At 47.8% G+C, this 21,952-nt stretch overlaps 8 protein-coding genes across 8 annotated transcripts; 4 read left to right on the plus strand and 4 right to left on the minus strand.

Moving 5' to 3' along the window:
- Window positions 1-1,314: 1,314 nt before the first annotated feature.
- On the minus strand, window positions 1,315-3,024 carry CCOS01_16132 (cystathionine gamma-synthase; the record flags this gene model as incomplete). Its single annotated transcript, XM_060464269.1, has 2 exons — window positions 1,315-2,775; window positions 2,842-3,024. The coding sequence occupies 2 exons, from the start codon at window positions 3,022-3,024 to the stop codon at window positions 1,315-1,317; spliced, it is 1,644 nt and encodes a 547-aa protein (XP_060305033.1).
- A 467-nt stretch (window positions 3,025-3,491) lies between these two features.
- On the plus strand, window positions 3,492-5,302 carry CCOS01_16133 (uncharacterized protein; the record flags this gene model as incomplete). Its single annotated transcript, XM_060464270.1, has 5 exons — window positions 3,492-3,638; window positions 3,697-3,782; window positions 3,841-4,041; window positions 4,100-4,622; window positions 4,673-5,302. 5 exons carry the CDS (start codon window positions 3,492-3,494, stop codon window positions 5,300-5,302), a joined length of 1,587 nt encoding a protein of 528 aa, XP_060305034.1.
- Window positions 5,303-6,223: 921 nt separating this feature from the next.
- Window positions 6,224-8,163, plus strand: CCOS01_16134 (uncharacterized protein; the record flags this gene model as incomplete). The annotated part of the gene is made up of 2 exons (XM_060464271.1): window positions 6,224-7,631; window positions 7,700-8,163. 2 exons carry the CDS (start codon window positions 6,224-6,226, stop codon window positions 8,161-8,163), a joined length of 1,872 nt encoding a protein of 623 aa, XP_060305035.1.
- Window positions 8,164-8,280: 117 nt separating this feature from the next.
- On the minus strand, window positions 8,281-9,613 carry CCOS01_16135 (cysteine-16; the record flags this gene model as incomplete). The annotated part of the gene is made up of 3 exons (XM_060464272.1): window positions 8,281-8,847; window positions 8,921-9,451; window positions 9,563-9,613. 3 exons carry the CDS (start codon window positions 9,611-9,613, stop codon window positions 8,281-8,283), a joined length of 1,149 nt encoding a protein of 382 aa, XP_060305036.1.
- Window positions 9,614-10,000: 387 nt separating this feature from the next.
- On the plus strand, window positions 10,001-11,057 carry CCOS01_16136 (cystathionine beta-synthase; the record flags this gene model as incomplete). Its single annotated transcript, XM_060464273.1, has 2 exons — window positions 10,001-10,248; window positions 10,301-11,057. 2 exons carry the CDS (start codon window positions 10,001-10,003, stop codon window positions 11,055-11,057), a joined length of 1,005 nt encoding a protein of 334 aa, XP_060305037.1.
- A 677-nt stretch (window positions 11,058-11,734) lies between these two features.
- Window positions 11,735-12,748, minus strand: CCOS01_16137 (thiopurine S-methyltransferase family protein; the record flags this gene model as incomplete). Its single annotated transcript, XM_060464274.1, has 4 exons — window positions 11,735-12,058; window positions 12,115-12,399; window positions 12,452-12,617; window positions 12,693-12,748. The coding sequence occupies 4 exons, from the start codon at window positions 12,746-12,748 to the stop codon at window positions 11,735-11,737; spliced, it is 831 nt and encodes a 276-aa protein (XP_060305038.1).
- Window positions 12,749-16,987: 4,239 nt separating this feature from the next.
- CCOS01_16138 (uncharacterized protein) lies at window positions 16,988-18,208 on the plus strand (the record flags this gene model as incomplete). Its single annotated transcript, XM_060464275.1, has 1 exon — window positions 16,988-18,208. The coding sequence occupies one exon, from the start codon at window positions 16,988-16,990 to the stop codon at window positions 18,206-18,208; it is 1,221 nt and encodes a 406-aa protein (XP_060305039.1).
- A 1,834-nt stretch (window positions 18,209-20,042) lies between these two features.
- CCOS01_16139 (uncharacterized protein) lies at window positions 20,043-21,867 on the minus strand (the record flags this gene model as incomplete). The annotated part of the gene is made up of 6 exons (XM_060464276.1): window positions 20,043-20,343; window positions 20,443-20,522; window positions 20,622-20,774; window positions 20,830-21,449; window positions 21,533-21,589; window positions 21,813-21,867. The coding sequence occupies 6 exons, from the start codon at window positions 21,865-21,867 to the stop codon at window positions 20,043-20,045; spliced, it is 1,266 nt and encodes a 421-aa protein (XP_060305040.1).
- Between the last annotated feature and the right edge of the window lie 85 nt (window positions 21,868-21,952).

The following is a 21,952-nucleotide window of genomic DNA, read 5'->3' on the forward strand; positions in this document are numbered from 1 at the left end:
AAGGTAGTAGGTATTTGAGATTTATAAATTCTAAAATTTCTTTTTAAGCCTAACCCTTTGGTACTTAATTAATATTAAAAAAGAGTAATAAAAAATATACTAAACTTTTTTTAAAAAAATAATATCGAAATTATAAAAAGCGGTTTTTATAATAAAAAAGTAGTTAAAGTATAATATACCGATTTTAGAAAATAGAAATTATTTAATTCGAATTTATAAAGAGCGTTAATTAGTTTTTTTATATAACAACTAGTTTTTTAATATTATATTTTTTTCTAAATAAAAAAGGTCCGTATAGCCTTAATATATAACTAATAAAAACCTGCGCTTCGATTAGAACTAATTAAAATCCTAAGAATCGTATATACTAAGAGTATATAAGAACTTTATAATATTACCTAAGATTACTAAACTTTCTACTAAGCTAGAATCGTAAATATAGAGTTATTCTAGGCCAAGAACAAGACTTCTAATCTCTAAACCGCTATAGGATATTAACGCTCCTAGTATAGTAGCGATTAAATCGAGTGTGCTACCTCTTTATTAGGATTATAAACCTTGCCTTAGAGGCAGTAGTCCTAATAGTCACAGTAGGCATAAGAAAATTGAGTATAACCCGTACACGCCGCAGAAAACTTACTATATAACACTACACGTCCCTTTTGAGGTATTATTGAAGCGAAGAGAGCTTTTGCCTACCTTTCAGAGTTGCTTGATCTCAAGAACCTATCGCTTCAAGCTTAAACTCAAGATTATAAGCGTCAGTTTTAAAGCAGACGTTTCTCTGAGGATTGCCTATAGAGATGTGTTCAATACATTCAAGTCCCACGGGGTAACGTTGGGATGTATGACGATGGCAATAACACCTCCTGTACAAATGGGCCGCACCATACACAATCGTGGGACACACGAGGTCTTCCGGAGTACAGTGATGGATAGCTTATCTCGTAACAATAATTTATTTCATAACCCAAGAACAGCATGCAGCATGCTGTAGGACCATCATCTAGCTCCAGAATTAAACTCTCATCGCACAAGACCAACTCATAGTCTTTTAGTTAATCATAATGGACACTCTATCATAGAACGAGTAGCCCGTCTCTTCAGCGAAGACAGGACTAATGTAAGGTTGTTGACTAGTAGTCCACCGAAGCGCTCAAATGCACTTACTACCTAACACCGTCGGGAATCAAGATGATTAGGCACAATGATAACATTCAATATCATCGGACCGCACAGCGACTTAATATGAACCAGAATGCCGCCCGATGATTGCCAGTTAGACCCAGAGAGCAAAGATGACCCGTATCTTTACTATGAAGCGGTATTTTTCGCTTCATCAGCTGCCTCAATTGCTACTCGAAAATCCTCAACCAGTGTGTCTGTATCCTCCAGTCCCACTGATATCCTAATCTGCGTTGGCTTCAGCCCGAATTGAGCAGCCCAGTCTACTCTCTTCTGGTAAGCACATAACGTATAGGCAAATGCCAAGGTAAAGGGAGCGCCGAGATGTACACTCTTGTGTACGTTGAGGTTATCGTAGAAGACCTTTGCCGTATTCAAGTCGCTAAGCTCAACACTGAAGACACAACCGTATCCAGGAGTGAAATCGGGCGTTTCAGGGCGCATGAAGCGTCTGTAGTTGTCTGCGGGAGGGTTGACGGAAGGGTAGTAAACCCGACTGACGGCACTGTTCGGGTCTTGGGCTCTAGAATGTAGATAATTTACCACAGCACTAGCATTAGTATTCAATTTTGCCGAGCGCTGAAGATAATCAAGACTGTTTTTCTCAATAGTCTCTGCATCGTCGGTGTGAACCTCTGGCACATAATGAGCGTCGAAAAGCGGTTTGAGCTCCTTATATTTTGGGGATCCTGGGTTGAGAATAGCCGTTCCTCCAATTGCGTCGGCGTACCCATTAAAGGACTTAGTGATAGAAGTCACAAGGATATCGGCCATTGCGGTCATGTCAATATTGGCCCAACTTCCAATAGTGTCATCAATCCCGAGGACGACATCGTACTCTGTCGCTAGTCTGCGAAGTTCGGCGATATCCGGACATTGGAGCAATGGGTTGGCTGGGAACTCCACCCAAATGGCCTGCACCTTCCGGCCCTTGTCCCGACTATCTCGAAGGTACGCCTCTAGTTGGACGACATCCTCGTCCGAAGCCGAGCCAAAGAACTTGCTTTCAGAGCCAAACTGCTCAAGTGTGACAAGTGTATCCATGAAAGCCATGCCAAAGAGAACAGATGCACCTTTGTAATAATCGAGCATGTACGAGTGTGGTTTGTAGATGGAGGCCATGCCTGACTGGTATAGGTAAATGTCGTTGGCGGTAACAGGCAGAGGTAGGTCGGGGTGTAACGGCGCTCGTTTGAGGAGGGATAAGATTCTTTGTCGCAGAGCCTCGTGAGCTGTACTGACAAAGATGGCCCTTCCAGTTTCGGCTTCTTCCAAGGAGATCTCTCTAAGCCTATCCAGATGAGACAGATTGGCCTCGGCAAACCGAGAGGTAATGCCGACGCCAACAGTGCTCCAGAACCCAGCAACAGTACGGTACTTTCCTGACGGGAAAATGACAGCTATGAAGGGATCTTTGGCGACAAAGGCACGGATCGCGAGCTCTTCGGGTCCAAGCGGCTTCTTGTCGATTCCATCGTCGCGTTTGTTCGATGTGGCATATTCGACACATTGCCTCGCGGATTGTACGGAGGGAAAGAGGAGACAGGCGCTGTCCGTAGACTGTATAATATCGAGTACGGCTGCCGAAAGCTGGACGGATCATGGACTGTTAGCCAAGTTTTCCGAAGGTTAGCGATGTTGTTCTGTTGGTCTTACTTGGGCAATATCTCGGTGTGGTCTTGTGCGAGGGTAGGTATTCTTGAACTTGGCAATGACCGACGCTGAATCAGCTCCGAACTGCACAGCATTCTCCCATTCCGGCCCCATGTGCACAGTGACTGCATGACGAGGTGCTGGTGGGACTGCTTGGCCAAAAGGGGTCGTGATTTTGGCAGACATGATGGGTAGGACCCCAGAGACTCAAACCCCAAGACAAGAAGTATCTGAAAACGGTCAAACGATGACTCGAGGCATGCGATCAATGATGAAAGCGGATAAGTAAGGACAGCAGGTGGTATTAGGCGGGAGAAATCGAGTTTTTAAGTTCTCAGTCTTCAATGTATGTACTTATCATTGTAAAGTGTGGGACCAACATGCCATTCAACGCCCTACTAGACAAAAGCTTTCAGGTTGACAGGGCGCTAAATGACACTTCATACCTAGTGACGTGGCCAACCCACTGTCGGTCTATCAATACCTGCGCCACTGGCTTACCATTGTAGCTAAATATATGATGCTTTCGATCAGGAAAACTCCAGGCGATTGAAACATTTGATATCACAAGATTCGCTAGTCAGCACTATCCGACAATACTATCAGCTGCAATAGATCTCTCGATCAAAGGCTAGTCCTTGGCAGTACACGAGATGGAGTCGCAGCCTCCCGCTTCTCTAGACGCTGTTGCTACGCTAGACCTGGAGGAAATAGAAATTCAGCAAAAGGTTTATCCGTCGGGTCTCAGGTTTGCAGCCATTATGGTCGCCGTATGCCTATGTTTTACACTTGTAGGCCTGGTAAGTTGAACGTAGACGCAAATTTTCTTACAGGTCGCCCTGACGCGGATTCATCTAGGATAGCAACATCATCGCAACTGCCATCCCGGCCATGACTCGCTACTTTGGAACTGTCAATGATATTGCATGGTATAATTCTATCTAGTAGGAAATCTTGAAGCCAAACTTCTCCATGTGCTGTTGCTGACTTACACGTCAATAGTCGGCTAATGTCAGGCTCATTCCAACTCATGTTTGGAAAGCTCTACACCATGCTTCCAGCAAAATTTCTCATCCTCTCCAGCCTGGTTACGTTTGCTGTGGGCACCTTACTCTGCGCTCTTGCACCTATGTCGTCTGTGTTTATCTTGGGCCGAGCCATTACCGGCTTCGCTACCGCTGCCATCATTTCGGGGGCATTCGCGTGCGTTCCACCCATGTCTCTCTCCAGCTATGAATATATTTGCTGACTTGAGCATTAGAATGGTTATTCATATCTCGCCGTTGCGAAAGCGATCAAAGTACGCCGGAATCGGCGCCGCGACGGAGGCTGTGGCGTCTCTCACGGCTCCTCTCTTTGGTGGTCTCTTAACTGACCGATTGAACTGGCGATGGTGTTTTTTTATCCAGCTACCCATAATCGTCGTGGTATTGTGTATTGTTCTTTTCTCCCTTGATTTGAACGCTGGGAAGCCTATGGGAGATGAGACACCGTGGTCGGTCTTGCGCAAGCTAGACGGGCTGGGAACAGCCATATTCGTGCCGGCTCTCACATTGCTACTCTTAGCCCTACAATGGGGAGGCAACAAGTATGCTTGGTCGGATTGGCGAGTCATACTGCCGTTGTGCATTTTCGCTGCCTTATTCGCCGTCTTCGTTTGGCATCAAAGCCGTCTAGGCGAAGAGGCAACTGTTCCGTTACGCATCTTGCAAACTCGGAATGTTCTGTTTGGCTTTTTATTCAGTTCTTGTAACAACGGCTCATTGAGTGTCATCGAATTCTATGTATGAGAATCCAGCGAGACGCGCCCACGACTGAGCTAACTTGTTCCTAGATGCCCACATACTTCCAGACTATAAAAGAGCTCTCGGCGTCCATGTCGGGTGTAATGGTTCTTCCAACTGCGGCTGGCCTGATAGTCTCGGTTCCTCTCGCTGGATATCTGACTACGTTGATCGGATATTATAGCCCTTTCATGCTTTTGAACAGTATCATGACGCCTCCTGCAACTGTGCTGTTGACTACTCTGAATGCTGGATCAAAGACTTGGACTTACATGTTCTATCAAACTTTGCTAGGATTCGGGACCGGTATTGGCTTTCAAGGTCCTCAAGTTGCCGTCCAAGTAACTTTTTCTGACTCGGATTCACAAATCGCACTCGCTATCATTCAGCTTGCCCAGGCCATTGGTCCAGCTATAGCCGTTGCCGGGGCGCAGACCATCTTCACATCGAAACTGCATTCTTATCTCGCTCGCTTTGCGACAATACTAGACGTGCACGACTTGACTAGTCACGGTCTGATTATTCCTGTAGGGTTGAGTACTTGGGAACACACAGTGGTGGTCTCGGCTTACAGCAATGCCTTGAATTACGCATTCTATCTTTCGGTTGCTTTATCTTGTTTGACTTTGGTCGGCGCCCTTGGTGTCGAATGGAGGTCTGTAAAGGGGATCACAGGGTGAAAATGATCAAATATGATATTAAGTAGGATGTGGCTTCTATATAGAGTCGAGAGTAAATTAGGGGTTTTCCAGCTCGCAATTAATGATTCAGTAGATTATTTCATAGTGGCATTTTTTATACAACTTAGAATAGTTCCAAGCCGCCCAGCGAGATTGGTTATACAGCATGAAGGGCAAAATAGGTAATCTTATTAATTACGCCAGGTCCTACTAGAAGGAATAATTCAGAAAATCACGAGCTCGAATGGCCTAACAGAAACTTTTTACCCACCAATGTAGAGTTTCTATAAATATCGTCGACCCAAGCGTTATAAAATTAACTTTTAGAAGTTATTCTACTTAAGAATATTTTCTAAATTAATATTTAGAATTTAAGATTTAGAGTTATTTAAGTAATAAAGTATTAAAATATATTCTATTTATTTTTAAAAGTATAAAAAATTTCTTAGATTTTAATATTAAAAATTAGTATACTAACTTTATATAATTAGTTTAGAATTGTTTTTTTAAAAAAGTTATAAAAGTAAATAAGTTTAAAGTATAATAAGAAGGTGTGCGGCTCGCTTAATATAATATTATAAATCTTGAATTACTTAGTATAAATAGTATAAAGGGCACCATTTGCCCTTAATAGGGACGGTATAGCGTAGAATAATATTATTGTTATTATTGTTGCTAGAAAGACCCAGCATTGGAGTATGGTCGGATGTAATAGCGTGTTACGTCACTGGGAATTGGGGTTCCCTAGGCGTAAAACCCCGCATGAACAGGGCGGCACAAACCTATTTCTCCCTAATGACTACCCCCTAGAATGCTTCATCGGAGGAGGCAGATTGTTCCAGCAACAACGACGTTTAAACGTGGTTGGGTAGTTACTTTTACGATCTATTGACCCAACGAGCATTGTATCAGACGCAGGAAATGGATGCTCAAAGTGTCCCGATCAAAGTTCCCGGCGCGAAGACAGACGCAGGAAAACACGGCAAGAATAGCGGCAGACACTCGCGAAGTTCGACCAAGGTTTTGAAAGAATGGCTTGCCGCTCATTCGGCTCATCCGTATCCCTCGGACCGAGAGAAAGAGGAATTGAAAGAGCGTACGGGATTAAACCTCAGGCAGATATCTTATTGGTTTGTCAATGCCCGTCGTCGCGGTGGGCTCAAATCTTCCCAGGACTCGCCGATGCCCAACGACGAGTCATCGCTGGCAATATGGTCCTTCGGGGACAATACTTCAAGCACTCAGAGTCAAGAATGGGGTCACATGAACCCCTTAGATCGCTGGAGACACTCTCCGCCAGACGAAGAGCCGGTCTCCTTGGATGCCATTGCAGACGCCATTACACGCACTGGCTATGTGCCCGACTTCAACTCAACTTCTTTCCAGGACTGGACCGCACCTGCGAGCTGGAGTTATGGCCCGAGTATTCCCATAGTAGGATCATCAAGCTCGCTAGGGTCTTCGGACCAGAGTCACTCCAGCAATTCGTCTGCGCACTCGTATGGCTCTGATTCATTCCTAAACATCCGAGCCCAGGACACTCGTCGACGCCGACGCCGGAAGAACCACAAGTTTCGCAATCCACTGAACGTGGCCAAAGACGATGCTGATCGCATCTATCAATGCACTTTCTGCACCGACACTTTCAGATCCAGATATGACTGGACACGACACGAAGGCACCCTTCACCTCGTTCTCGAGAAATGGACCTGTTCACCCTACGGGCCGAGGTACTGCGGTCCCAACGGCGACGAAGCTCTCTGTGCCTTCTGCGGTGAATTCAACCCCGCCAACGAACATATCCAGACGCACAGGTACCAAGAATGTGCGGCGAAGCCGCAAAGCGCCCGCGTCTTCTATCGCAAAGACCATCTGCGTCAACACCTTCGCTTAGCCCATCAAGTCAACGAGATACTGCCATCCATGAATGCTTGGAAGTCTAAGGTTACGAAGCTGAAGTCGCGATGTGGGTTTTGTGGTGAAACCTTCACCGAGTGGTCTGCTCGCAACGATCACATTGTCGACCATTACCGAGAAGGTGCTCTAATGAAGGACTGGAAAGGTTGTCGGGGTCTCGAGCCAGCCGTTGCGTTACTCGTTCAAAATGCCATGCCGCCGTATCTGATCGGTGCCGAGGCCAACAACATCGAACCTTTCAGTGCTTCACGCGGCGCCTCACGATCACCCGATGCGGACGCCATCGGATCAAGCATGCCGTCGCAGTTCGAGTCCTTGACAGCTAAGCTTGGCGACTACGTCAAGACTGCGATGAGAAATGGAGAGTCTGTGACAGACGACTCGATTCGAAGGGAAGCTCGAATCATCCTATGTGAGAATTGTTCCCTCTCGCGAATTTTGAAGATAAGCCAGGCAGCGAAATCTAACAATCTGGACAAGACTCCGAGGACGATCCTTGGCATCAGACGCCAGCAGACAATCTAGATTATCTGAAGTTGTTCAAGGCTGGTTACGGCCTACCCTCGGACACAGAACCGGGATCGTTTGCCCCAACATTCTCTGCCGGAAACGAGTTAATGGATTTCACGATCGACTCACTCAATTCCACGGACTCGACGATCATGGCGCCGTTCACTTTTGAAAATATGCAGCATGCAGCCACTTCAACTTCCGCCGCTGTTCCATTGGATTTATATGACGGTTCGCTGGATGAGTTCTCTGTGAATGGATTGAATGTTCCGTGGTTGTGGCAGACTCCAGAGTGTCTAGCTGAATTCAGGCAGATGAGCTGCATGTCTTCAACGAACATGCCTAGACTTGAGGACAACTGCACCTTGAATGATCCTTTCTTCGGAATGCCAGCTTTGGAGCCTACCTTGGGACTAGATGAAAATGTTAAATAAGAAGTAAGTTGGGCAATAGGTACCAAGTAGGAGTTGCTGGTGCATTGCCAAATGAGGTTGGGATGTTGGGTTGCGTTTCAAATCACATCACGTCAATATTTGTACGGTCTAATGTATTTAGTTGGATTCAACGGCCTGGACAGCTTCCTCCAGAGCGACTTGAAGGTCTGCAACGAGGTCTTCCACGTCCTCAATACCGACACTCAATCGAATCAAGTCATCATAAACCCCAACAGCCTCTCTAGCCTCCCGCGGCATAGAAGCATGCGTCATTTTCGCAGGTATTTCGCAGAGGCTCTCGACACCACCCAAGCTCTCCGCAAGAGTGAAATACTTGGTTCGCTTGCAAAACTGAGCTGCAGAAACCCCGCCTCCTCGAATCCGGAAGGATATCATGGCACCTCCCATTCCACCCCTGTGTTGCTTGACCGTAATGTGGTAATGGGGGTGCGAGACGAGGCCTGGGTAGTTTACCGACAACACATGGGGGGAGTCTTCGAGGACAGCTGCGAGAGCTGCTGCGTTGTCTGACGCAGCACGGGCTCTGAGATGCAAGGTCTTGATGCCACGATGAGCTAGCCAGCAGTCGAAGGGGCTTGGAACACTACCGGCCGATGTCAGAATGAAGCTGAGCTTTTCTTTGATATCATCCGAGTTTAGCGCAATGGCACCCATCAACACATCCTTCAGAACGTTAGCAATGCACAACATATCTGGCATGCCGATGCTGTCTTTGCAATGAAGGAGGCATTCTTACGCTGTGCCCGTTGATATACTTAGTCACGGAATGCAGCACGATATCTGCGCCATGGTCCAGCGGGTTCTGGAGATACGGGGACAGCAAGGTGCTGTCGACAACTACCACAATCCCTCTTGCATGAGCCACCTCCGCGACTGACCGAATATCGATCAGAGAAAGAGTCGGGTTGCTGGGAGTCTCGATCCAGATCAATTTGGTGTTGTGTTTGAGGTATTGGGTCACATCTTTCTCGAGAGACGGGATGAAGTCTACCGTGACACAATTCGTGTTCGCGACTCTCGTTAAGAAGCGGTAAGTGCCTCCGTACAGGTCGGCATTGCAAATGACGTGGCGGTTGAATGCTAGGCCCTGGACGATTGCCGCCGTAGCTGCGAGTCCCGACGAAAATGCCAATGCATGCTTGGCACGTTCAAGTTTAGCCAAAGCATGTTCGAGGCTTTCTCGATTGGGATTGTTGGATCGCGAGTAGATATATTTGCTGGTAGGTTGGGCGACGTCCGGCTGGACAAAGGTCGTGGATAGATAGATCTAGTAGACGAGCTAGCTTATTAGCATTCGACTTGCTTGGAAGTTTTCTAAGGGTCTTGCCGGTTCTGAAAGAGCGCCCGTTGCCAGATCATGCGGTGATCCGGCATGCACAGCTTCGGTACCAAAGCCAAAAGTTCCATTGGTGGGAGATTCAGAGGTCATATTGTTGTTTGGGCGTTTGAGTCAAGTTACGGTAAATAAGTATCGATAACAAAACAAAATACATGCAGAAATGCTAAGATACGAGAGAGCGTTTCAAAAGGAAATAGCATGGGCTGAGAAGCAGACTGTCCTATGTATACAGACTGAGAAGCGTACGTTGACACAGGGCGGCGGGAGCTGCCATTTGAGTGGGTAGGGTACGCATTGGCTCGGGTCTACTGACAAGGCCTACTTCTTACAAATGCGCTCATCGGCTCGAATGACTGTCATCGGGGCCTCTTTTCTTCGATGCTGCATGTTTATGCAGGTCCTCATTCATGCGTCTTCCTTGAGATTTGCGCACTACTCACAACGGTCAACTCGGAGCTCTTGAACCAAACCATCACCATGGCCGCCGTACCTCTTCCCCCTATCACAGACTCGGTCATTCACCACATCGGGAACACGCCGCTTGTTCGGCTGAAGCACTTACCCCAGACTGAAGGCATTCGTGCTGAGATTCTCGCCAAGTTGGAGTATCAGAATGCCGGTGGCTCTGTGAAAGACAGGGTTGCGAAGGCAATGATTGAAAAGGCGGAAGATCAGGGAACAATCAAGCCGGGAGATACTCTAATTGAAGCTACCAGCGGCAATACGTGAGTCTCCATCCCATTCGAGAGGCCTGCTTGACACTGATAGCGTTCTAAGTGGTATCGCTCTTGCTCTCATTGCTGCAGTCAAGGGATACAAATGTATTATTACAATATCGGAGAAGATGTCTGAGGAGAAGGTCTTGATCCTGAAAGCACTTGGCGCGACAATTGTTCGAACCCCCGCAGGCGTTCCGATCGATTCGCCCCATTCGATTATCAGCGTTGCTCGGAAGCTCAAGAGCGAGACACCCAACTCGCATATTCTCAACCAGTACGGAAACCCGAACAACCCTCTGGCCCATGAGATTGGCACTGCCCAGGAGTTATGGGCCCAATGCGATGGCAAGCTCGACATTGTTATAGCCGGTGCAGGAACTGGTGGCACAGTCACTGGACTTTCGAGAGGCCTACGGAAGCTGAAGGGAGATATTCTGATGGTTGGTGCCGACCCAATCGGATCTGTGCTGGCTCAGCCTGACGACTCGAATTCGGCAAAGGCGGAGTATAAGGTCGAGGGCATTGGGTACGACTTTGTGCCGGACGTGCTCGACCAATTTGCTGCCGATGTTTGGGTCAAGACGGGAGATGAGGAATCGTTCGAGTATGCCCGGAGACTCATCAGAGAGGAGGGGTTACTTTGCGGCGGATCTTCTGGCGCAGCTGTGGCTGCGCTCATCAAATTGATGCAGCAGAGGCCGGAGATGAATCGTAGTGACGTCAGAGTTGTCTTGATCTTGCCGGACGGCATTCGTAACTACCTCACCAAGTTTGTGGACGATGCTTGGATGGCACGAAACCCTCTGTCATCATAGCCAGTCAATTTTGAAATACACTGTGATCATTCTGTGAAAACAACGAGGTATCCTGGAGTGAACTAGGTTGTCAACTTGCATGCCATGCTACATTGATGACGGTCCGTGTTACCGGCGGTCCTGTGGGGCCAAGCTCCAGTGCCCCACCTAGAGGTGTCGTCCAACGCCCTGAAAATGCCATCCAACGCCTTGCGACGTGCCATTTCCCGAGTCAGAGGTTTCACTACACGTGAATCGCCCTTCTTCAAACGTCATCAAGAAATGGCTTTCCTTGCAAGTACGGCGCCAAATTGCCCAAGACGCAAGCAGATTCACGAAGAACAATGCGGGGTTTGTGAACACGAGGATCCGCCTCGTTTCCGTTCAAAGTACATGTCACATGCTAGCAGCTCATGCCCAGACGACGACATTGTGTGAGATAACTTATAATTCTTACATCAATTGTCCTCTACCTCTATGGTAAATGGGAATAAGTGAGGCCGTGCATATGTTGAAAACTGGCTTATCAAGAAAAGCTTCGATAGTGTCTGTCTGGCTGCAGCCCGTCGTTGGTGATTGGGAAGTTCATCTTCTCTCACCTACTCCGTGGAATCTTGCGGCCCCTGTTCTCTGGGCTGATAGTCCGACACAACAATTGGTCTTCGTGTATGTTCGTTATTAGACCTTCAACTTGCTATTTACTTTCGTGCCCACACGCTGACCATATCCGTCCCCTTGCCATTCTTGTAAGATCGCGGCGGCTTGAAGTATGACACCCTTTTGAATGACCCTGCCGATGCCTTACGATCCAAATTCTCAAGAAGCGGCTCCTTTATCATTCCATCACCGCCCTCAGCAAGTAAATTCCAGTAAACACCGTTCAGACCCCAAGGCGGTCCTAAGAGATTGAGGTCCTTGTAGAGCGGAAACTCGAGGCACACGAGAACGCCAGTCGGTGACAAGAGTTCGTGCATGCGTTTCGCCCAATCTTTTCGCATCTCGGGAAGTAGGGCACAGAGAAACTGAGACAGATGTCAGTGATGCAGCTGAGCCAATATATCAAAGGATTTTGCTGTACCGTGTAGTCGTAGATCAAGTCGAAGCCCCGAAAAGCATCCTCGTCGCTGGCCATGCAATGTTCTTCCCAGTCCCGCTTAAAGAAGTCGCCGGATATAATCTTGATATCACCAGGCCATGTGCTGGGGACACTGTCAGGAGTGCCAAAATTGTACTCCGTCGGTTCTGGAAGCTCTGTCTCGGCATATTTGCGCGCAGTTTCTGCACCTTTTTCCGAGACTTCCAGGCCGTACACGTCAAAGCCGTGCAGCGCGAGCATCACGACGTCGTAGCCCTTTCCGCAGCCCTGTTCATGTCAATGAGTTTCGAGAATCAGTGAGCAGGTGGAATTCACTCACGGGCACCAGCACTTTCGGACGCCGTCCGCCAGTCGCACGAGGAATTCCCTCAGCCCTGGATTCGATGAGGTCGATAAGAGCCGGCGATGGCTTGCCTCTGTCCCAAAGATCACTCTCATCGGAATCCCACAGCTCAGACCAACCTGCTATCTGTTTGCCGCGGTCTCTGGTATCCCCCATAAGATGTCAGTAAGCTGCGATTACCAGATCGGATCGGGTTCTCGCTCGAGTTCCTACTGACCGGGTCGTGAAGTGCGTTATGAGTCGAGCAGGACCGTCGGGATTGGGAGCTGCCATTTCGAACAATTCTGAAGATAGTGCAAGATCTAAGGCTTCACCAGAATTGATGAATCGGTTTGAACAGCGCCGTTTTTAATCCTATGTTTTATTGCGCCTTGACGTTTGTTTTATACTTCAATCTCATCAGACGAAGCTAGATGTTTCCGACTCCACTAGCTACGCCATCTCCTGTCATCCAACGCCCTACGGATAGGCGATGTGGTTCGGTAAATTTCTCTGCTTAACAATCAACTTCTGATCCGAGAAACTATGTCAGCCTCGTAGAGAATCATTGAATCCGGTTTCGGTAGAAAAGAAAAAGCATGATCATATTGGTCAGCTTTGTCCGCTACTTGTCTAAGGATGTTTGGTGCAAGATGCCCGAACGACTAACGCGCAGAATCACAAGTATTTGGGGAAGATATACATATAGTAGAATCATGCATGTCTGAGGAGTCACAAACGGCTGGTGGCGCGAACGGGGTGGATCGCACAGAATCAGAAAGACATCTAGAATTCCATACCGAAGTTGAAACTTTATACTTTAAGGTGTTAATCCGGTGCTATGGCGGAAATGATAGCCGCTTAATTGGAGTCGCCAAAGCGGAATCATCGGTCGTCTTTTTTTTTCTCTTCATTTTTTTTCTTTGCGACTTAGTTTCAATTTCAATAACATGAGATGAAGTATTTAATCCTCAGAGGCTTTCCGTTCTCATGGATTGAGGTTTTTGTTCCTTCACGAGCTCCTGAAACAAAGCGTTAAGTTTTACTTCCATGCTTATTGCAGAATCCAGCTGATCAGACTTCAGTAACAAGGTGCCAGATACAGAGCCATTGATATATCCGCAGGCGAAATCTCAAGCCTTGCATGCTACGTTGTAAAGCCCGTCACTAGTATGGACAACGCTTCCAAAGCTAAAGTGATTGATCTTGGCAGAAAAGTTGAGAAAGGACCTAGCATCATCGGAAACATTATCTCTCGTCTCTTGAAATTGACTGCTGGAACACTGCTCTTCTTATTTGCAAATTTGCACCAGCAATGGAGCCTTGCAACGCCTCGGAGAGAACCAGATACAATCATCTCGCCATAAGATGCGCTCTTGGCGAACTGTCCAAACTTCCATCTTCCTCGATCCAGCTATGTGTCTTTACTTGACATCTGGCGTCAGGATTACTGCCTCGCGCACGGCCTGAAACGTATAAAATCATCGAAATGGATCATTGTTTAGCAAGAGCTCCCGGCCGAGAGTTCCGTTATCCGTCCTCTCAACGTAGGTACATATCCAGGTGTGCCTTGGCACTGTCTTCCCGTCCTTCTTCGTATTCAATACGAAAACTAAACTCGCATTCCAGCTTCAGCATCTGACACCAAGAACGAGCAATACACCTACACAAAAGCCGAGGACGCACCTATTCACAGCTTACTTCAACACAAGTAAGACGTCGCTTTCGCTTTCACTTGATACGAAAACGTGTTCTTTTTTCAGTGACATCTGCGTCTTTCTAGAGCTCCCAATGTCTACCGGGTTTGATGTAATAGTGCTGTGGAAGCCTGACGAAGTTACTAGTAAACAGAAATATATCGAATGATCAACTAGATCTCATAAATCTGAGGACGCATCTGACCTTCAAATCTCACAGGACTTGAAATGTTTCATGCCCTCCACTCAGATCAAGCGCAGCGTAATTCTTCATTTCGTGTTTCCGAGCGTGTCATGCTGTATTCACCTGATAGGCTGTGGCAAAATTGGTGGTGTAGCGCGGACGAGGCCTATTTCTTTTCAAGAAAATATTCATGTCAGATACAAGCATTCTTGGCAAGGACGGTGAGCTGGGTACCCGTATGAACTTCCATCCAATGATCCCTGGAAGCTGCGGCCGGCTGCGTGTCTCTAATGCCAAACTATAAAGCAGAACAAAATGCTAAATCAGGTGGACTAAAAACATTCACGGTCATCATGTTTTCTCCTGGGACGCTTCCGAAGTCTTTGCCATTATTTCGAATACAGCTCGTCTTTGGACTCTCGCCTGAAGACAACCCATGATGCTGGAATCATTCTCCAGAAACTCCCATGCCTCGGCAGGCAGTGGGAAAACGCCTGCATAAAAGGCCCGTATCTCCCACTTCATCCACGGAAATTCAACTAACGCCCCCTTATTCCTATACTAGCACCGAAACCGATGGCATTAGAGTTCCTTCACCATGGCTAGGCTCAGATCCTGAAACCATCCGGCCGACATCTATCACGACTAATATTTCTCTAATCCCTTCGGAGACGGCCGCAAGTCCAACCACCTTGATAGGCAACACCAGTACTACCATAGGTAGTGTCCCTGCCGAAAGTTCCTTGGAGGTTCCCCCCGGTGGCTCTGTGAACTTCCCGGCGCAACAACTCTCATGACATCGACGGTTCCGAGCATCACTCCTGTGCCCAGGTGCACGTGCGAAACATCCTAGGTGCCATCACCGGCAATAGAAGGAGAGGGTTAAAGGCAAATGCTTGACTACGAGCAAGCTGAGAAGAGTACGGTCCTACACAAGACATCAGGCAACTCTGTAATATAGGCAAGCGTTGGTGGACGGCAAAATTTGATTTCAAGTCGGTTCCTTTCTTAATGATGACCAGGATCGCTTGATCGCTTAGTGAATTGAGAAATAAACGCTTGTCAGAATCCTTGAGCCAAGAAATATTGCGACGTGAGTGACCATAACCTCCAATTTTCAGGCTTTTGATCCTATCACGTTCTTCAAATTATAGAGCAAAGAAGAGAATGAAAAGACTAGGAGAAGAGGAGAACCAAACAATCTCAAGTGTGGGACCTCAACTATCGGCTACAGTCGCAAACACGATGGACAAAGATGGTATAGGGCACGGCCTTCTACTCGCACCCGTAAAATTCGCAAAGTCGTCAATGCAACACAATTCTAATTAGGATATCCAGCTGATTTCCACACCTAATAGATTGAATCAACCTGCTTGGCACGGGATAAAGTCCTCAGCGCTGTGGAGACTGTCTCAGCTAGCATGAACTATTCAAACCACATACATATGCAGTCGCCACACCGAGTGCTACGACGGTTAGATAGAAAGACGACATGCATATGCACGATCTTGTTTAGCGGAGAATGAACCTATTGTGATCGCAACCAAGAGAGGGGAGAATTGTATGATGCTGTCAGGCCTTTGGGACTTTTTGAATAGCCCACCGCTAGCCTAAGCCGCGTCAACTAACAACGGCTAATTACCCGGATGGACAACTGAGCGAAACAGAGGTGTTTTGCGCATTGTTTGTCCCTCTTAACCTACCAGTATGCTTCCACAATTGATATGAGGAAGGTGGCGTGTCTTCATTGAAAATCCACCCTCAACCGGGAATGACGACACAGAGTGCAGCGTCGTGCTACTTAGTTCAACTGAATATGGCGCATAGGAGACATGACCAAGGGAATCCAAGCGGGTTATCCTCTCTCTTCTTAGTAAAATGCTTGAGCTACCTAGGGATAAGATGGAGCGCATATGGCGGTTTACAAAACAACAGGCAGAGCTACCTTAGACTCCACATTGACTAAAGGCACAGCTGTGTGACCATTGAGCGAGACAAATTAAATCGACAATTTTGTGACTGCAACTTCGCTGGTATTTGGAAACCGTACTGATGAGAATAGGTAATCTCGACATTGCGTTCCAGGTGCGAGGTCTGGTCAAATAGGTGCTTGATCACATGCTGAAATAGTGGCATGATTGTTTCCCTCTCCCCGAAGACTTGATGCACTTCGGAACTACCTACTGTGGCAGACCGGTCTACATGCTATGCATGAGTCTCCGAACTTGGACACAAATGTCATCATTGCACTCCAGCGTCTCTTCTATCAAGTCTGAATTCAGTAGACCGGTCTATTGTGATGTGCCAAAGCCCAAAGACCAAGGCGTCGATGTCTCAAAAGTACTGAAATTGATACGTCATCTTTGTAGATCAGTCTGATGGTTAGCCATGATATTGGTATTGGCATGTAGTTGTTTACAGTTACGGCTCAATGAGACATCCATGCCGGCTCATGATGTAGAGCAGGACTTGGTAGAGGAGCACATTGTGGTCAGCATTGTGGTTGATCACTGTTCGAGTCTTGACTATAAGTACTGCCTTGTTTTTCCTGTTTGTCTTGACTGAAAATCAAACAGAATTGATTACACACCCACAAAGTATATTACAACAACATCTCGACAATATCTCAGTTGCCACTACGATCTCACCACAATGGCAAACAAGACTTTTGACTACGGTGACCTTAGGATCACCATGACGTCCAGTTACTCATGGGTATATCATGACAGTGGCAGCGGTGCCACACGCGATGTCTCTATCTGGACACCAAATCCTCAAGGCGAGCTCTTTCCGCTGGGTGACTACGCCGAGGGTCGTGCTCACTATAACCCCCTAAGCGGCAAACGAGCCACGCTCCTCGTAGGACAGAATCCCAACACGAGCCCATCCAAGTCTGCCGTGGCCCGCCCTATCGATTACACTCGCATCTGGTCCGACACCGGCTCAGGCGCTACGAACAATGGTGCCGTCTGGCGCCCCGTTGCCCCTGCTGGGTACGTAGCCCTAGGAGACGTCGGTAACACCAATTACGGCAAGCCAAGCCTGGATAAAATGTGGTGCGTCCGCGAGGACCTCGTTGGTTATGGTAAATTCCTGGCGACTTCGGCCTGGGACGACAGCGCCTCAGGGGCGGACGCGGACGTATCCCTCTGGGCCGTGCAGACAGACACCATCGGCGTCGACGGCGCGGCCAACATCCCCGTCATGGCCGACACGTTCCGGGCGCAGTCGAACTACAACAGACCGGGCGGTGAGGCCGCTCGGGTCCTGCTGCTCCCCATTGGGAAGCAGTTCGAAAAGTTTGATAATCCCATGCCCACCATCACCGCAAACAACCTGCCGCACCAGAAGCAGCCGTACGGAGATCAGCAGCTGCAGTGCCAGGTGACTCTCCCCTTCCACTTCTACTTCAGCCCCGAGGACCAAACAAGCTTGGACAACATCAGGAACCCGTTTCTCACCGTCAGCCGATCTATCTCTTGGTACACGGAGCGGGTGTGGTCGAATGACACGCCCACTCCGCTCAAAGAGAACGTCAAGGTCGTGTACGGCGTCAGCAGCGAGAGGACGCAGGAGATGAGCCACAGCGTCGGCGTCGATGTCTCGGCGTCGTACGGCGTTGGGCTCGCCAGCGGGTCCGTCAGCCTCAACTACCAATTCACCTACAACACGTCGACGTCGTTCACAGAGTACAGCGAGAAGACCATCACCAAGGACATCACAATCAAGGAGTATACCGCAACCGTGCTCTTTTCTAGGCATGTCTGGATCAAGTGCACGCGTCTGGACAGCCCCATTGTCCTACACCAGATGGAGGTTATCGCAAATGACGGCGAGTACTACACGAGCTGCCCCACGGCCAACAAGCCGTAAATTATTCGGCATGCGACATTGGCTGAATCATGTATACGAAGAGGTAATCTGGTCATTCAACAACTGGAGAGAGTTCTTTCCAAGCCTTTTCAACAAAGATTTAAAACGTAGTTCAATATCTTCTATAAGAACTTCTGTGTCACATTGCTCACGTAGCCTTTGGAAGCGCTGGGCTAGGATAGTGTCAGGAAGTCGTCACAGACGACAATTTGACCATCTAACAAATTCCAATTTCACTGTCCGACTGGTAACATGGAAAAAGCTCCCCGTGTGGACGATCGGGCCTGAGACTCGGCCTTAAATCCGAGAGCTGGTACCTCTTTTAGCGTGGCAACGTAGAAAGCCTACAGGCAAATGAAATATCTCGGCTCCATAGGAACAGCATAGGAAGGCTATAGAGGGTTCAAGCAAAGTCAATTTATCCAGTTCTGATTGTGAAAGTAGGAAGCGGCAGCCTTAAGGCGAGGTATCTAGGAATGCCCTGGCTTGATGAAAGCACTGTAGGGCTGCTTAGACCATGGTGTATCATTGAGAATTGATAGAGACTGTCGGTGCATCTGGCATACCCAGAATCTATTGGGATCTGGTAGCGGCCTTGACTCTTCACCGGTCTGCATTATTTCGGATAACTGGCCGCGGTCTGCCGGACCATACAACGGCCAAGAAATCTGGCTTACTATGTTTCCTCTGTACCCTTATGCTGTATTTAGCTTAAACTCTGCAAATCTATCACGACAGATCTATTGTTCAATCTTGTCTCGTCCTCCCAAATAGAGCCCACGAAGCGTGCTGGTAGCGATGGGCTCATACCTGTTTCAAGGACTCCGCGCTTTAATAAAGACCAACTAATAAGGCGCTACCGCCTCTGGAATTAGGCGGAATTTCTAATAACTGCTCTCTATCTTACTACGTTAACTTACAGTCAATTCAGAGCGCATCTAGCTCTCAGTTCTGGGCGTACTGTAACGGATCTACTCCGAAGTAATACACATCTTTAAGCTTGAAGTTGCCTTAAATATAACCCATCCAAGATAATATGCGGCCTCGAGACGCCAGCTGTGTTGCGGCTAAGCATCTCGGGCTTAATAGAAACGGGAGCGTTATTTAGTGTGACGTTGCAAGGAGAGTTTGAAGCGTCTTTTCTATAAAGAACATTCTAATAATTCGTGCATCTCTCTCTAGGGTTCCTTTTATGTTCTGTCTCGCTCTCTGACGTGGACATTGCCGAGGTTGTCATGAGCGCTCTCCTTAGTTTCTTCTTCTTGGCGGACAAAACGAAGACCTTATACTCTCCCTTAATATTTTATAATTTAGCCAAGGCATACAAGTGGGCAATGGCTAATTCGGTTGTTCCTTTTTAGGAACAACGCAGATAAAATCATCGAGCACTTCAAATAAGTGTAAAGTAAGCATCATTAGCAGGACTGACCGCCCGGTTGAAAGCTCAAACCAAAGTTCCGCCTTGTCGTGTTTAGTATGCCAGTATTAAACCCGCGGGGGCCGGTTGGACATGATAAGCCCCGGTAACCGCATGTAGACGCAACAATTTACATGCCTGGCAGGTATAGCGGGCACGTCCTAAACTTCTGTCTTGGTTCGTACTGTTTCCCATCTCATGTGCGCAGAAATCTCCTGAGCCGGGACCAATGTGTGTGAGTAGACAATGCGCCTTCTCCCACATTTTCAAGTCGAATATCACTCATGATACGGTAGACAAACTCCATGAAATGAGTTACGAGCTTGCTTCGTGACTCTTCGAGTCGACCATGTTGCTGCCGTAGGGTGGTGGCCCGTAAAACCACGCTAAAGACGGTGGGAGAAATGAGTGAAAATACTACACGGGATCCAATTTTGTTGCCATCCAGATGAACTGTCCTAACTCGTCATGGTCCAGACACCAACCTTCAAAATCATTTACCCAAGCCTCCCTGAGTAAGGCGTCTCCTGCAGGTTGGGCGTACTCCCGAAGATGCGAGACTTTTAGAGTATCTTTGAAGCTACGTTGCGATATTTGGTCAAGATACTGTCGCTGCCATTCGATGTTTGCCTTGGCTTGCCACAGGCTGCGTGTGCTCGGAAGGTGCACAGTTCTACACGTTGCGCCACCGTGGCCGGACGAAGGACAAATTGCTATGCTGAGGAGCTCATTTAATGCGTAGCAAAAGCAGATTAGCCTACAGGTAATGAGTTGTCAATAAATAGCACACTTATTTGAATATACGTATGTGACTGACCTCCCTACACTTTCGTTACTGATCCACTTGCGCCGATTGGGAATGCTATGATGCTGCATGTAGTTGACTCCATCTCGAGACTTCATCATTGTATAAGTCATAGTCTAGAGATTCAAGAAAGCGTAAAAGTAAAGTCAGCGATAAACGTGCACGAATCCTGCAGCGCAACAGAGACATACGCCCAAGGTAATAGTGATTGATCTGAGATAGTGCTCCGGGACAGATGCGACATCTTCAACGTGGAGTATGGTGTATAACGTGACAGCTTGTACGGCGGCAATCAATGTTTCTCTATCGTAAGACTCATGCTTTAGTTTCATTTTGATTAGTGTCTGGTAACCAATCCTGGTCTCCTAAGGCCCCTTTCATGGCAGAGATGTAACCCACCTCGTGAAAAAGTCTTTGCTGTTCCATGTAGATGGTCTTCCATGCAAAAGATCTATCTCTCAGGCTGTCGCTGGGAAACATTCGCACTATACTAGCACATACAGCTAGCGGTTGCGGTAGACATTGATGTATTCCAGACTGCCGGCACAGTATCTCATCGCCGAAGCACGGCGAGCTGATGAAAGGAGGAAGGTTGAGATCGGAGATCAGCATTGCAGGATACTTCCGCATACTTCCCAGCATCATTTTTGAAGTAAGCAAGGCTTCTGCAGTTTTGTGTTTACGCGGCCGAAGCAAGTGGTCGATGTCGACTAGCATACTGAGCTCAAAATTTGCCCTAATTGAGATTTGTGTGTTGATGTCGGCAATTATGTTGGTAACAATGTCAGGACTCATATCGGCGATTGGAGCCGTGGGCGGCAGCTTTGCGCAGTTGCCCAGAACGTCATCGGGCCAAAACGCATCATCGGTAGTGTTTGCGGAGACAGCAGCCCATCCAAAATCTCCAATATCATCAATAGTATCGGTTGGATCGAATCCGCTAGCTGATCGACGATCATTGAGCTCCCTTGTGCTGGTCGTAATCGCCGTCTCAATGCTTGAAATATCTAGCGGCGATACTTCAGAACTAGGTCCCGTAGTACATAACTGCGGACTCCGAAGCTGCCGATATCGATTTTCTAGGTAGGGAGTTGGCTTCGACAAAAGAGAGTAGCAGCATAGCCAATTCCGCTGCTCACACCGGGAGCAACGGGGCTGTCTTCGGTCACAGGCTAACTTAGACGACCGGCATTGGTGGCAAGACTTTCGACGGAAGTTGGGCATTTTTACGCTGCGCCTGGCGGTACCTCGAACCGTTTGGCTTCAGGGTGACGAGCCTGGCTAGCCGAAAAAATCTACTACGGACCTGGAAGAGCATCGGCAATCTTGTAGGGATCGTCACGTGTGCAACCTCGTGATTCTAAAGGTGGCTCCCCAAGCCCATCGTTTTTGCTGACTCTCTGTCATGCCAATAAAAGCAACTTCATCCCACTCCATACGTCCATTGTTACGTATGACCCCTTAAATCGTAACAAGACCAATCGTCGTAAGCGTGTTTATTGAAGTGTTCGTTCGAGGCGGG

This window comes from Colletotrichum costaricense, assembly GCF_030867565.1.
Source record: "Colletotrichum costaricense strain IMI 309622 chromosome Unknown Scaffold_28.1, whole genome shotgun sequence".
Taxonomy (NCBI): Eukaryota; Fungi; Ascomycota; class Sordariomycetes; order Glomerellales; family Glomerellaceae; genus Colletotrichum; species Colletotrichum costaricense.